General features: G+C 50.4%; 1 protein-coding gene across 3 annotated transcripts; it reads left to right on the forward strand.

The window, feature by feature from the left end:
* The first annotated feature begins 28 nt into the window (after nt 1-28).
* On the forward strand, nt 29-14343 carry Trub2 (TruB pseudouridine synthase family member 2). 3 transcript variants are annotated; one of them, XM_052723908.1, is made up of 8 exons: nt 29-553; nt 1679-1813; nt 3224-3298; nt 4678-4739; nt 5930-6011; nt 9941-10013; nt 11019-11155; nt 11964-14343. In XM_052723908.1, exons 1-8 carry the CDS (start codon nt 445-447, stop codon nt 12287-12289), a joined length of 999 nt encoding a protein of 332 aa, XP_052579868.1. In that variant the 5' UTR covers nt 29-444; the 3' UTR covers nt 12290-14343. The 3 variants fall into 3 exon arrangements, with proteins under 3 accessions (XP_052579868.1, XP_052579869.1, XP_052579870.1); XM_052723909.1 differs by lacking the exons at nt 4678-4739; nt 5930-6011; XM_052723910.1 differs by lacking the exons at nt 29-553; nt 4678-4739 and having other exon boundaries at nt 1698-1813.
* The last annotated feature ends 435 nt before the right edge of the window (nt 14344-14778 follow it).

Raw genomic sequence — 14778 nt, forward strand, 5'->3', positions numbered from 1 at the left:
AGCTGGAAGCCAGAGGATCAGTTAAAGGTCCTTCTTAGCTATTTGGTAAGTTCGAAGCCAGCCTGGGCTTCCTGAGACCCTGTCTCAAAAACAAAGCCCTGAATTACACCTGTCACCCCAGCATTTGGGAAGTAGAGACTGGAAAATCAGAAATTTTCGGCAACATAGCAAGTTCGAGAGCAGCCTGGGATATATGAGAAACAAACAAAAAACTCCTGAAAGTGATCCGCGAAAGAACATAACCGAGATCTATTCTGTTCAACATTCGGCCCTATTTCCTTTTCCACCGCATGTTTCCCTCCGGAGGACAATGAGGTGAGAACCGCTTCCGGCTGAGGAAACATGGCAGCGACCTACAGTAGGGACCACATTTGGGACAGGACCATACGGCACTTCCGTTTGCATCCCAGCCTCTGGATGGTGTGGTACTGCTGAGTTCCAGCCATGGGGTCTTCGGGCCTGGCTCGACTGCAGGGGCTCTTCGCGGTCTACAAACCTCCGGGGCTGAAATGGCTGCACTTGCGGGAGACCGTGGAGCTGCAGCTGCTTAAAGGTGAGTGCATCGACGCGGACCCACTGTTCTGCATTAGTGGAGTCCCACGTTGATTCGGATTCTTCCTGCAGAGTAAACAAACACAAGACACAATGTGACACATTTGCCTGGTTATAGCCATTTCCTGGTTTTCTCTTGGATACTTTTCGTTACTCCCCACTCTGCGCTATTTTCTCTTAGAGAAACGCATTCCATACTTTTGATTTTCGCACGGTTACTATTATAGAGTTAGAACTTGAAACATTTTTTCTTGGCTTTTTGAGACAGGATTTCGAGTAATTAATTAATCCGGCATTGAAATCAGCAAGGACTTAAGAATTCTGACGCTGCTATCTCCACCTGCCAAATGCTGGGATCACAGGCATGCACCACCACACTGAGCTTCAAACCCCATTTTTTTCCTTCCTCTTTTTTCCTTTCGTTTTTTAAACAACTCACATGTAGCCTCAAATTTGCTATGTAAAGTGAGGAAAACCTTGAACTTTTGATCCTCCTGCCCTCACTTCCCACTACATCAGTGTACCATCACCTCTGTTTATGAGTGCTGGGGATGGAACCCAGGGCATCTTGCATGTTGTGCAAATATTCCATCCAGTGAGATACATTTCCACCTTTCCAGCCCAGTCTTTCTTAAGGGCTCTTGTTGTGTTTTTTGTTTGTTTGTTTTTTTCTTGAGACAGGGTTTCTCTGTGTAGCCCTGGCTGTCCTGGAACTTGCTCTGCAGAGGCAGGCTGGCCTCCCCGACACCCATGTCCAGATGCTGCCGCTCCTCCTCCTCTTCCTCTTCTTCTTCATTTATTTTTAAAAATAATTTCTTTATTTTTATTGTATACAAATCAGTGTTTTGCCTGCATGTATGTCCATATGAGGGTGTCAGATTCCCTGAAGCTGGAGTTACAGGCAGTTGTGAGCTGCCATGTGGGTGCTGGGAATTGAACCTGGGTCCTCTTGAAGAGCAGCCAGTGCTCTTAACCGCTGAGCCATCTCTCCAGCCCCAATGCCCAGCTTCTTAAGGACTCTCATTCTATTCTCTACGTTATGCAAATCTATCTTCTACATTATCATAGGCCTACCCCTTCTCCCAGGTGTTGGGACAGTTTTGACAATGTGTTCTTTTGTGTTTAGGTCTCAATGCATCAGCGAAGCCTCCTGCTCCGGAACAGCGAGTTCGCTTCTTGCTAGGCCCTGTGGAAGGCAGTGAAGAGAAGAAGTTGACTCTCACAGCCACCAGCGTGCCCACCCTCACTACCCACAGACTTGGTAAGGCAGAGCCAGGCACGATGATACTGACCGTTAGGGGAAATCCCTGGCCTGAGTTAGGTTTCTAGCCCAGGGACTGACAAACTTCCTTAGGAGGGGAGGATTTTAAACATTTTAAGCCTTACAGACCATGTGGGTTCCTCACACTGCTCAGCTTTGCCAGTGTAGTGCAGTGGAGACGGTAGGGAAAGGAGGGAGGGAGCCTTCTTATTTATGTTCCAGTTAAGACTGAAATGTAAGCCACTGTGGAATGCAGTTGTGCACACCTGGAGTCCTGTCTGCTAGGGAGGCTGAAGGAGAAGGATCACTTAAGCTCAGGAGTTCCCTGCCAACCTGGGCAACACAGTGAGACCCTGTCTCAGAACAAAGTAGACTTGATGATTTGTGTGGGCTGTGGTGTGTTGACTCTTGACTATTCTAGAACTCTGTATGGAGACAGAACTTCAGATATTATTAATTAATACCTGCTCTGTACACACTGTGTTACCTTTCTCCTTACCACAGTTCTGTGAGGTAGGTCCTTTTTTAAAAAAAGTATTATTTGGCCGGGCGGTGGTGGCACACGCCTTTAATCCCAGCACTCGGGAGGCAGAGGCAGGCGGATCTCTGTGAGTTCGAGGCCAGCCTGGGCTACCAAGTGAGTTCCAGGAAAGGCGCAAAGCTACACAGAGAAACCCTGTCTCGAAAACAACAACAACAACAACAACAAAAAGTATTATTTGTATGTATGTGTGCATATGCATGGATGCCAAGGCATGGATGTGGAGGTCAGAGGGCGTCTTTCGAGAGTCAGTTCTCTCAGTCCACCGTGTGGGATTATCAGGCTTTGCAGCAAGCCCACTGGGCCTCCTCACCAGCCCTTGCTTTTGTGTTTTGACACAGAGCCGCCTGTAGTCCAGGCTGGTCTTGAACTCACTGTATAGTTGAGTATGACCTTGAAGTCCTGATCCTGATCTTTTCCATCTGCCTCCCAAGTGCAGGGACACGTTAAGCTGTGTTCAGCCTTTCCGTAGTTGAGAGACTGGCTCTGGGGCCATAGGGCAGTACTGTAGGCAGAGAACCCTAGGTCCCACCTTAGGGAGCCCACAGTCTCAGTGGGAGAATGGCCAGGCTTTCTGTCAGCAGATCCTGTGCGGAGAGCCCCACAGTCTGGATCCCCAGCGTAATGTCTGGTCTTGGAGCCTCTTAAGGGGAGAATGATGATGGAGCAGAGTAAGGAGACTCTTGGGTTGCCCTTTCTCTGGACCAGGGAACTGGGGAAATAGTCCTGGTCCCAGCTTCCATGGAGGCGGAGGCTGAGAGTCATAATTTGACCCCCAACAGCTCTGATGTTCTAGGAATGAGGGCCTCATGCCAAAGCCATCCCCAGGGCTCATTAGTTGAGAAAATGAACTGGCTTTTTCTTTCCAGTACGTGGCCCAGCGTTCACCAGCCTGAAGATTGGTGTTGGACATCGCTTGGATGCCCAGGCTTCTGGTGTTCTTGGTGAGAGATGGGCTCAGCCTGGGGCTGTGGGGCTGTGGGCTTGGGAAAGGGTCAGAAGGGTCAGGAGCGCAGCCCACATCTTACCTGCCCTTCCTTTCTCACCGCTGCTGTCTCCCATGAGTCCGTATGTCTCATCAGCTGGGAGGATGATTTGTGAACAGCAGGTCCCACCTCTGTCAGGGGTACATGGCATGTGATTCAGGACGGCATGTGATTCACGGCCTTTTGGGGACATTGATTTACCAAACCTGTGACAGACGCTGTGTGATGTTAGGAGTGAAGAGACCGAGGCTGGAGCTGAGGTGACGTGGCCTGGCCAGTAAATGCTTATGTCCCCAGAGGAGCCACCATCAAGTTAGGGTGCAGCCTAGGCATGTGACTCTGTCTCCTCTGGCTAGGGTCTGGATATTGCTGGAGATGGATACAAAGCCCTGAGTCACAAGCCATCTGTGGCCTCAGGGTCATGTGGTAGCTGCACTTTCCGGCCTCCACAGTCTTGGTTCCCTCATCTTTCTTCCTGAGGTACAGGCAGTCAGACGTGATCTCATATCCCCTCCCTGTCCCCCTCTCTAACAGTGAGTGGAAAGCCATTCACTTCCTTAGACAGAGGGATAAACAGATCAGGGAATAGGCAGGAAGTGGCCCATAGGCCACTGTTCTAGGTCTTTCCTTTGTACCCTTAGCTTCCTGTGCACTGCCTCTCTCAATCTGTGTGGTATCCACAGGCCTGAGCATCTTTGTCTGTTGTACTGATGCAGAGCTTGAGGGCTGAAGATGTTAAAGGTTAGGGTCAGAAAACCCAGATACTCACTTTTGCTTTCTGAGACAGGGTCTCAGTGAGCCCAGGCTGGCTTCTAGCTTGCTCTGAATAACCTTGAACTTTTGATCCTCTTGAGCACTGGGATTATAGGCATGTGTCACCTTGACTCAGGGTTTATTTTATTTTTAAAATGTATGTATTTGTGTATTTATTTGAGACAGTGGCTGAATACTTGCAAGGCAGGCCTGGAACTCAAGACTCTCCAACCTCAGCCTCCCAAGGGCTGCAATTACAGGTGTGGGCCACCCCAAATGTAATTGCAGTTTGGTGGAGCTGGGACAGTGGTCTTCTGCTTTGGGGGTGTTTCAGAGCCCCTTGGGAGCTTCCTCAGGCACTCAGGCCCATTTCCTACCATGAGGCAGATTCCATCCTTGCCCGAGCCCTGGAGATCAGTGTTGACAGCTGTTCAGAGAGGCTTCTAATCTGGGTGTCAGAGCTCTCCATGTCCCCTTCTGGCTGCAGCAGCAAGAGGAGGGAGAGTGTTTTGGTGGCAGGGAGCAGCAAGGGTAGTCCCAGGGAAGAGGACTCTAGGTCTGAGAGGGGTCTGGCTGCCTTTCAGTGCTCGCCGTGGGACATGGTTGCAGACTCCTCACTGACATGTATGATGCTCACCTCACCAAGGTATGGTGGTCCAAAAATATGGGGACAGCCTGTTTATCCCTTGGTTCTTTCCCAGGGGTCACTGACAGGGAAGACCCAGGCTACCAGCATTTTCTGTCATCCTGTGACTAGGAAAAACTAGTGACATTGCATTACCCAGCCCTGTTGTACTCTGACCACAGCCGTGAACTGTGTGTGGATCCCTTTGTGGAAGCCCCACCCCACTTACCTGCTCGCCCATTTTCCAGGTGAGTAGATTGAGGCTTAGGAAGAAGGTGCCTAGCCAGGGTCACAAACTCCTTAAAGCCTTAGGAGCTGAAATTTGAGCTTGGATCTGTCCCACACCACAGTCCACAGTCCAAGCCCAGCACTGTTCTGTTCTCATGCAAGGCTGAGATGTGGATGTCACCGGCCCATCCTTGGGCTTCCCCCAGGGCCTGATGGGGCCATAGACTGTGGTACTGTGAAGGAGACACTTTAGGTCTATGTCTTCAGTGCTCCACAGCACAGAATATGAGACCAAAAGGCTCCAGTTCATAATCCTGATTCAGGGCTGTGGTGAGACATTTGCCTAATATGCACAACAAGGTTCTCCATACCCAGCAGTGAAAAAAAAAGGACAGAAATCCATCTTTTACCCCTCTGCCAGCCACAGGTCACCTGTCCTTGGTGGAGCATCTTTATGCCTCAGTTTCCTCAAGTGATGGGAAATGAAGAGAACTTTCCCTGAGACAGTTACTTTGAGGATTAAAGTGACTGCATGTAAAGCCTTGGGTCAGTCCCTGGCACAGAGTACAAGCTGAGTCATATCACTGTCAGCACCATCTCTGTCCGCCTCACTGTTATCACCCAGGAAGAGGCAGCTGTCTGTACAGAGTTCAAGGAAGGAGAGTTCTGTGAGCAGCGAGCACTGGCCTTGACAGGGACATTGAAACTTAGACCATGCAGAGGCTGGGCAGAGGCTGGGCAGAGGCTGGCAGGGCATATGTGGCGTTACACTCTGCTCGGTTTGGCTGGGTGGCTGCAGGTGGGTGGAGACCAGTGCTGGCACCCTGTCCAGGTCACTGGGAACCGGGCCCACAGCCTCCCCCAGGGCAGGAAGGCAGCAGGAATGCTGTGTATGGAGCCCCACGCGGCCCCACCCAGCATCAGGCTGGCACTTCCTTAACGCCAGAGCTTAGAATGGGGACTTCCCTGCCCTGTCCCCACAGGATTACACAGTGCGTGGCCTCCTAGGCAGAGCTACAGACAACTTCTGTGAAGATGGGCGGCTCATAGAGAAGACAACATACGGTGAGAGCCAGAGGTGGGGCAGGAGAGGAGGCTGCCTCGGCCTCCCTTTTCCTTCCTGTCCCCTTGATTCCTGACCTTTCCAGATCACACTGGTGTCTGTCTGGTTCTGGCACACTAAGCTCAGGCTGCAGCTCTGTGCTCGCTCCCTGTCTCCCAGAGTGCCCTGGACCTGCTTTCTCACCTGATTCCGGTGTTCCCTCCCCCACCTCAGTCTTGCGTTAGATGCGCTCTCAGAATGGAAACCAACTAATGATTGTTGTTGATCTGGCTTTTCACGGTCCTCATGTGGGATGGACTGTGAAGTTCATCGATTGGCCACACGAGTTGCACAGGGTCAAGGATCTGTTAAGTGCAGGTGTGTGGATGAAGGATGGATGGATAGGGATGGATGGTTTCTCACTAGCCCTGTGTTCCAAGACATGCCCTGGGGCCTCGTGTGTTCATTTGACAACTGATAGTTCTGGGCATCAGCAATCAACCAGGCACTGGAGGACACATGGTGGATCAGATGGCCCAGTAGCTATGAACTTGGCTTCACATACCCCTTTGGTAGCAGGTTGAAGAGATGTGGCCCAGTGAAGCTGTGCTTGTACATTCAGTGTGTGTCAGCATCCCAAACACCTAGAAACAGTGAGCACGTTGGTGCTTCTGGGTGGTGTGACAAGCTTTCTCAAGTGTAGTCAGACTTTCTTCTGTGGGACCACCAGCTCCCCAGTAATGACACAGAGACTTAATATTGATCATGAAAGCTTGACCTTAGCTTAGGGTTTTTCCAGGTCGCTCTTATAACTTAAATTAACCTGTCTCTATTAATGTACATTCTGCCATGTGGCTCGTTTACCTCTGTTCTGTACCATATGTCTGACTTCTTCAGAGTCTCTGGCGAGATCCTTGCACCTAGATTCTTCCTTCTCTTCCTCTTTCTCCCCGGAAATCCCGCCTATCCTCTCTTGTCTAGCTATTGGCCATTCAGCTCCTTATTAAACCAATCAGAAGTCACCTTAAGCAGAGGCACATCTTCTTCATAGTGTGCACAAATATTCTGAAACAGGGTGGGACGAAGCCAGAATCTGGGAGAGAGGGAGAGGCTCATCTATAATATTTCTCTGAGACAGGGTCTTGCTGTATACCCCAGGCTGGCCTCAAACACATGGCGGTCTTCCTATGTCAGCCTCTGAGTGCTGGAATTACCCATGGGACCCATCATGCCTGGCATGCTTACCTGACTTTTTTAGTTGATTTACTTGTGTGTTTGTGTGTGTTTAAGAGAGTGAGGCAGGGGTGCCATGGCACACAAATGGAGATTCCAGGACAGCATTCTGGAGTTGTTTCTCTCCTTCTACCATGGATTCCAAACTCAGCAGGGGCAGACGACAGCTTCTAGTTGTAAGGGAACAAAATAGGAACCAAAGACTGACCAGTTTGAGCCTCTTCACCCTCCGTCGGGCTGAGTTCCCACCAGACTGCCAGTTCTGTGCAGCAAGCGCTTCTGCCCACTGACCCATCCTGCCAGCCCTAGATTAATCTTTTTTTGAACCTGTAACCTGACTGGCCTTGAACTCACAGAGCTCCACCTCCCTCTGCCTTCGGCTCTGGAATGCTGGTATTATATGCACCAGTATCATGCCCCATCTAACCTAAAAATTTTAAAGAGAGTCAGGTATGGTGGCTCACACCTTTAATCCCAACACCCGGAAGGTAGGGGCAGCAGGAGCTCTGTGAGTTTGAAGCCAGCCTGGTCTACAGAGCAAGTTCTAGGACAGCCAGAGCTGCACAGTGGGACCTTGTCTCAAAAAAGCTAAAATAATAATAATAACAACTTTTTGTTTGTTTTTTTGAAACAGGGTTTCTCTGTTTAGCTCTGGCTGTACTGGAACTTGCTCTGTAAACCAGGCTGTCCTTGAACTCAGAGCCGCCTGCCTCTGCCTCCTGAGTGTTGGAATTAAAGCCATGGGCCACTACCACCAGGCTAATAATAATAACTTTCATATATATATAAATTTTATTTTTATTTTGTGTTTATTGGTGTTTTGCCTGCATGTATGTCTGTGCGATGGTGTCGGAAACCCTGGAACTAGAGTTACAGACAGATGTGAGTTGCCATGTGGGGGCTGGAAATTGAACCTGGGCCCTCTCAACCACTGAGCCATTTCTTCAGCTCCAATAATAACTTTTAAAAGGAGATTCATGCATCTTTTTTTTTTTTCTTAGTATATACTGAGGTCCAGACTCAGGACTTTGTGCTTGCTCTACCATTAAGCAAAATCCCTAACTCTTTGTCTCTCAGTTATATGATTAAGAAGTAGAGTAAAAGTCAAAGTGCGTTGGTATTGGGAAAGACCCAGGTGCAAAGTGACCAAGAGGAAGGACCTAGAACTCGGTGGGGGGGGGGTGTCTGGGAGAGGAAGAAGCTAGGAGAATGGGGGGAGGGGCTTCCTGGAAGAGGAAGAAGCTAGGAGAATGGGGGAGGGGCTTCCTGGAAGAGGAGGCACTGGGTTGGGCTTGTAGGAGGGCAGGGAGACAGTAGCACATCATTGGTTCTAAGTAGCATGGCAGTTCAGTGCAGTCAGATAGGTTGGAGACAGCAGTCGATGGGGCTTCAGTCCTACACTGTTCCCAAATTCTGGCATTGCATAGAGGTTGGCATGTGCCACCACTGTGCCCCTTGGTCTCAGCTCCTGGTAGTTTGTGAAAATCCAAACTTAGGTGCTCAGCCCTCAGTAGGTCCTGGGGGCAGAGCTGCTCTTCCCTCAGGCTTCCTGCTTCTGCTTTTGACCAGGTGGTGCCTCCTGTGGTCACTAACATTGACAGCCCCAGACTAGGAGGGCAAGTCACATTGTGTTTGACCTTCATTTCCTGAGGAAACTACACACAACTGTGAATCTTGTTGAGCAGAGAATCTAGTTTCCATCAACTTAAAAATAATTTTCCGTGTATGTGTATGTTCCTGGGTATATGCACCACATGTATGCAGGAAACTGTCGAGATCAGAAGCATTGAATCCTCTGGAACTGTAGTTACAGGTGGTTGTGAGCCATTGTGTGGGGACTGGGACAGAATCCAGGTCCTCTGTAAGAGCAGTAAGGACTTTCAACCACTGAGCCATCTTAGCCCCATCCTCAACTTTTCTTTTTATCTTTGGAGACATTTTATCTTTTGGGTTTTTTGTTGTTGTTTTCTTTTCTTTTTTTTTTTTTTTTTTTGATTTTTCGAGACAGGGTTTCCCTGTGTAGTCTTGGCTATCCTGGAACTCACTCTGTAGACCAGGCTGGCCCCAAACTCAGAGATCCACCTGCCTCTGCCTCCCAAGTGCTGGGGTTAAAGGTGCGAGCCACCACACCTGACTGAGACATTTTATCTTTTGAGACAGAGTCTTAACTTAGTTCTGGCTGGCCTAAAACTCACTGTGTAGACCAGGGTGGCCTCTAATTCAGATCTGCCTGCCCTCCCACCACAACTGGCAACTTTTTATGTGTTTGTTTATTGAGATAGAGTCTCATTAATGTAGCCCTGGTTGGCACAGAACTTGTTATGTAAAGCAGGCTGGCCTCAAAATCACAGATTCGTCTGCCAGCCTCTGCTTCCTGAGTGCTGGGATTAGAGACACATCACCATGTTCAGCCTTATTTGGTTGATTATTTTTATTGTTACAACATTTTGCTATGTAGCCCAGGCTGGCTTCCCAACTCATTATCCTCCTGCCTTAGATTCTCAGGTGCTTGGGATACAACACCACTTGCCCAATGCTATTAAGTCCTTTCTGAAGGGCTGTAAACAGACCCAACCTCCTATAACACCCTCGCCGCCCATCCCCATTGGATGCTCTGGCCATTTTCAAATGGGCTGCTTTGGGGTAAAAGGCACTTGCCCAGGCTGTCCTCTGTGGCCATCTGTAGACTTGACACTCCCCTGTGCTGTGCCTCTTCCAGACCATGTGACCAGAGAACGGCTGGACCGGATCCTGGCTATAATCCAAGGCTCCCACCAAAAGGCACTGGTGATGTAAGTAGATCCCAGATTCCCTCTGCCCTGCTAAGTGCAGGTGATTTAAAGGGGAGGAACCTGGGTCCACACCACTGAGGCACAGGACTGGGGGATGGAGTCATCTAGTTGCTGAGAGCTTGGCCGAGAGCCCTCCAACAGGCTGCCCGGAACTCCTGACTCTCCTGGGCATCAGCCGCATGGCTTCCAGGACAGTCTAGCCAGCTGCCTGTAGCTGGGACAGGAAAAGCCCCTGCCTTACAGACCTGTCCCCGAGCATCCTGTTCCAGGTGAGCACAGGAACAGGACAGGGACAGCCTGCTGACATGACAGGAACTGGCTCAGGGAACACGCACAGAGGAAAGCCGGAGCCAGGCCCTCCCTGTGCCGTGGACCTGTAGCAGGAGCGCCAGGACCGAAATGGCCAGTGTACTCAAGCCATGAGTCGGGCTTGGGGTGGGAAGGGCTAGGCAGGAGCAAAGGGAAGCAGGATGAGGTTGGCCCGGGCAGTGGGGACTCTGAACAGTTCTGAAACAGCACTGTGGTGTCACTGGGGACCCTGTGAGGAAGGCCAGGCAGGCTGTGAGGACAGTGCCTTGTGCCCACTGAATTAGGCCTTAGGATAGCAAGGCCTAGCAGCGGTAGAGGAGGGTGTGCAGTTAGAGAGACCAGGAGGACTCTCGAGGCCCTGGATCTGCGGCATTTGTGGAGAGAGCCCTGGAACAGGGGTGGTATTGTGGCCCCTTGGGGTTGCACTCCTCAGGTCAGGTGGCTGGGGGTGGAGCACAGTGCACAGGGAGGGGTCAGGATTGCCCAGCCTGTGATAGGTAAAACCAGGGATTGGCAGAGGATGCCTCTGGTGACTGAAAGGGAGGCTGCTCTGAAGATGGGTAGAAGATGGGGGTGGGGGTGGGGGTGGGGGGTGGATGGGTGATGGGTGAAGAATGTAGAGAACAAGGAAGAAGCCTTCCGTGGTGGGGCAGGTACCCCACACTGGCCTCCCATTCTGGCCCTTCTGTCTCCCAGGTACTCCAACCTGGACCTGAAGTCCCAGGAGGCCTATGAGATGGCTGTGCAAGGTGTGATCCGGCCCATGAACAAGTCCCCAATGCTCATCTCTGGCATCCGCTGCCTGCACTTTGCACCTCCCGAGTTCCTTTTAGGTAAGTCACTCAGGAAGCTGGAGATGAGATGGAGCCTGGGTTTGGTATGTGTGGCATGCCAAAGCCAGAGTACATTGCCCTGATTGGCTAGCCATGGGTGGCTTCTATCCACCAGGTCCAAGTTCAGCCTAACCCAGAGTAACGGCACAAAGGCTGCCCCTCTGCCTCCTTTCTCTTCCCAAGCCTGTGAAGCCAACCCTTAAGAAGCAAAGACTGGGCTGGGTGGTGGTGGCGCACGCCTTTAAACCCAGCACTGGGAGGCAGAGGCAGGTGGATCTCTGTGAGTTTGAGACCAGCCTGGTCTATAGAGCGAGTTCCAGAGCTACACAGAAAAACTGTGTCTCAAACCTCCCACCCCCCAAACAAAACATGAAGCAGAGACTGGATCTAGCAGCTCATTTCCAGAGCTGTCCACATTGTTAAAGGTCCCTCAGATGTGACTGTCCCTTTCTGAGTCTCGCCCAGCCTCTTCTGTGTCCCATTGACTTCTTCCTTGAGCACTCCCCAAAGCCCCCAGTGGTAAGCCCTACATGAAAGTGCTGCCTTTGTGCCCCACTCCCGGTGCATGAATAGACCAAGTGTAAGCAGAGCTGCTGGAAGCCCAGCGTGCTCTTAGCTCCACAGCTCAGCCGAGGGATCCAGAGCTGGGATCCACACGACTGCCGTGCTCCAGGTCCTCCCCCAGAGCTAAAAAGCATCTCCCGAAGAATGTTCCTGTGGAGAGGAGTCCAAGGGCTGTGGATCCAGGTCAGCTTGGTCCCTGGAGCTATGGCTGACAGTCGTGTCTGTTCATGCCTGTGCTCCACAGAGGTGCAGTGTATGCATGAGACGCAGCAGCAGCTGAGGAGGCTGGTGCATGAAATCGGCCTGGAGCTGAGGACCACCGCTGTCTGCGTGCAAGTGCGGCGTACTCGGGATGGCTTCTTCAGACTGGATGATGCCCTCCTGAGAACGCAGTGGGACCTACACAGCATCCAGGATGCCATCCAGGCTGCAGCCCCCCGGGTGGCAGCAGAGCTGAAAAAGAACTTGAGACTAAGGTTGGGCCACCAGCAGCTCCCCAGTGCTGGGCAGCCTTGTGGATTCAAGGACCCAAGCTCCACTTTGGGGGTGGAAAGCTCTGTGGGGCAGTGAATGCCCGGATGTGGGTGGGCAAAGACAAAGGCTTTTTACAAGTCAGAGCTGATGACCGTGCAGAGAGTGATCTCAAGGGCCTGAGCAGTGCCCACGCCTGCCATCCCAGCAAAACGGAAAAAGGGGAAAAGGGAGTCTTTCTACTTGAGACACAGACTAACTGCGGAGATGAGCTCTGTGTGGCAGCAGGGCCTATCATCTTGGCTATTTGGGAAGCTCAGGCTAGAATCTTGAGAGTTTAAGGCTAGCCTAGGGTTACACAGTGAAACCATGTCTCAAAAGTCAAATCAGAGTCGACTTGTAATTGAAGCACTCCAGAGGTAGAAACAGAAGATCAGAAGTTCAAGGTCATCCTGGCCACAATGAGTTTAAGACCAGTCTGGGCTGTTTCCAGTGTTTAGTTTTCAGAGATGGGGAATGTCACCCCAACACCTAATGACCACTGGTGATTTATTTAGATTCATATGACTGATTTAGCTGAATGTATTTCTACCCTAGGGAAAAGTCTTTCCACTGTTTCAAGGTGGTGTCTCACACCTGTGATCTCAGTACTATGCTGAGGCAGAAGGATGACTCTGAGTTTAAGGCCAGCCTGAACTTTCTGGAGTACTTTATAGTACATGTCAGTATTTAATCTTTTGGTCAGTCATAGTGGTTACAGACCTGTAATCACCACGTGGGTGGTGGAGGCAGGGGGATCAGGAATTCAAGGTCATCTTTGGCTGCATGAGTTCTAGGGTACATGAAACCCTATCTCCAAAATAAAAAGCCCCAAATTACTTTTAAAAGGTTTATTTTTATGCATGTGAGTGTTTGCATATGTGTTGTGTGTATGCACCACATGCATCATGAAGGCTAGAAAAGGGCGGAGCCCTGGAGCTGGACTTGCAAGCAGTGTGAGCCACCACAGGGATGCTGGGAATGGACCACTGGTCATCTGGAAGAGCAGCCAGTGTTCTTAACCACTGACTCATCTCCTCAGCTTCCTGAATTTAATCTAATCCCTTGCCTTATGTAACTAACCACTCTGGCTGTGAACAGTTACAGACTGATAATTGTTTGTGTCTACAAGTAAAAAAAAAAACAAAACAGCAGAAAAGCAGGGGCTGTGGCGCAGTCTCAGCATGGTACTGATGGAAGGCTGCTGCGGAGAAGACACACACACACAAGGATTTGTTGTTGTTGTTTTGTTTTGTTTTTTTCCGAGACAGGGTTTCTCTGTGTAGTTTTGATGCCTGTCCTGGATCTCGCTCTGTAGTCCAGGCTGGCCTCGAACTCACAGAGATCCACCTGGCTCTGCTTCCCGAGTGCTGGGATTAAAGGCCTGCACCACCGCCGCCCGGCTACAAGTCATCTATTTTTTATGAGTCCCTGAGACCAATTAGTGTGGGACACATGTATGGGTATCCACAGTCTACTATGAGCTACGCTCCTGAAGAAAAACAGTTCTCTCTCCATAGCCATCTCTCCAGCAGCCTATCAATCACCTATGAGGGCTCAAGATGGCGGGTCCCATTAACCCCTTCCATCCTTGCTGAGTGTTGACTGGCTTGATCTTATTGTGCAGGCAACCAAAGCTGCTGTGAGACTATGTCATGCCCAGAAGACATTTTCACAGTAGTGTCCCCAGTCTCTGGCTTCTGTCATCTTGCAGCTCTCTCTTCTGTGACGTGCCAAGCCCTGAAGGAGATGGTGTGGTATAGATGTCTCATTTAGGGCAGTCCCTCCACGGTCACTCTCTGCCCTTTGAACGTCCATGAATCTCTTGTTAATTCCTGTCCCCTGAATGGAGAGTGATGAGTTCCTGATAGGGTCTGAGAGCTGCCCTGGTCTATTTGTGTAAAGATAGATATTTAGAGGGCGGTTGAACAAGACAGTAGTCGTAGCTTCTCTCCTAGGACCTAGGACCTCTTCAGCCATGGATTCTTGGTCAGATTTATAGTGCCAGGCACGAGCCCCTGCTGTGGAGTGGGCTTCATGTCTGAACAGGAAATGGTTGGTTGCCACCATCATATGGATACCACTGTTGCACTAATACACATATATCTAGCCAAGATGGTCTCTCTTTTTAATTTATTCATTTTATGTGTGTGGATTTTTTTTTTTTTTTCGAGACAGGGTTTCTCTGTGTAGTTTTGCGCCTTTCCTGGAACTCACTTGGTAGCCCAGGCTGGCCTCAAACTCACAGAGATCCGTGTAGATAGAGTTTTCCTGCCTGGCCCACAGTCAGGACAAATCTCTCTCACCCGCCAGTCCCAAGCCGCTTAAACCCGATCAAATAAACACAGAGACTTATATTGGTTTCAAACTGTATGGCCGTGGCAGGCTTCTTGCTAACTGTTCTTACAGCTTAAATTAATCCATTTCTATTAATCTATACCTTGCCACGTGGCTTGTGGCTTACCGGTACTTTACATCTTCCTTATCCTGATGGCGGCTGGCAGTGTCTCTCAGACTCAGCCTTCCACTTCCCAGCTCTAGTCTCCTCC

Source organism: Peromyscus californicus, unplaced genomic scaffold (assembly GCF_007827085.1).
Source record: "Peromyscus californicus insignis strain IS unplaced genomic scaffold, ASM782708v3 Scaffold_7__1_contigs__length_154581171, whole genome shotgun sequence".
In the NCBI taxonomy this organism is placed as follows: Eukaryota; Metazoa; Chordata; class Mammalia; order Rodentia; family Cricetidae; genus Peromyscus; species Peromyscus californicus.

Coding starts and splice junctions, on each gene's coding strand:
- Trub2 (XM_052723908.1), top strand. CDS start 445: ATGGGGTCTTCGGGCCTGGCTCGACTGCAGGGGCTCTTCGCGGTCTAC. Junction 1,814..3,223: donor CCTCACTACCCACAGACTTG/GTAAGGCAGAGC, acceptor TTTTCTTTCCAG/TACGTGGCCCAGCGTTCACC. Junction 3,299..4,677: donor CCAGGCTTCTGGTGTTCTTG/GTGAGAGATGGG, acceptor GCTGCCTTTCAG/TGCTCGCCGTGGGACATGGT.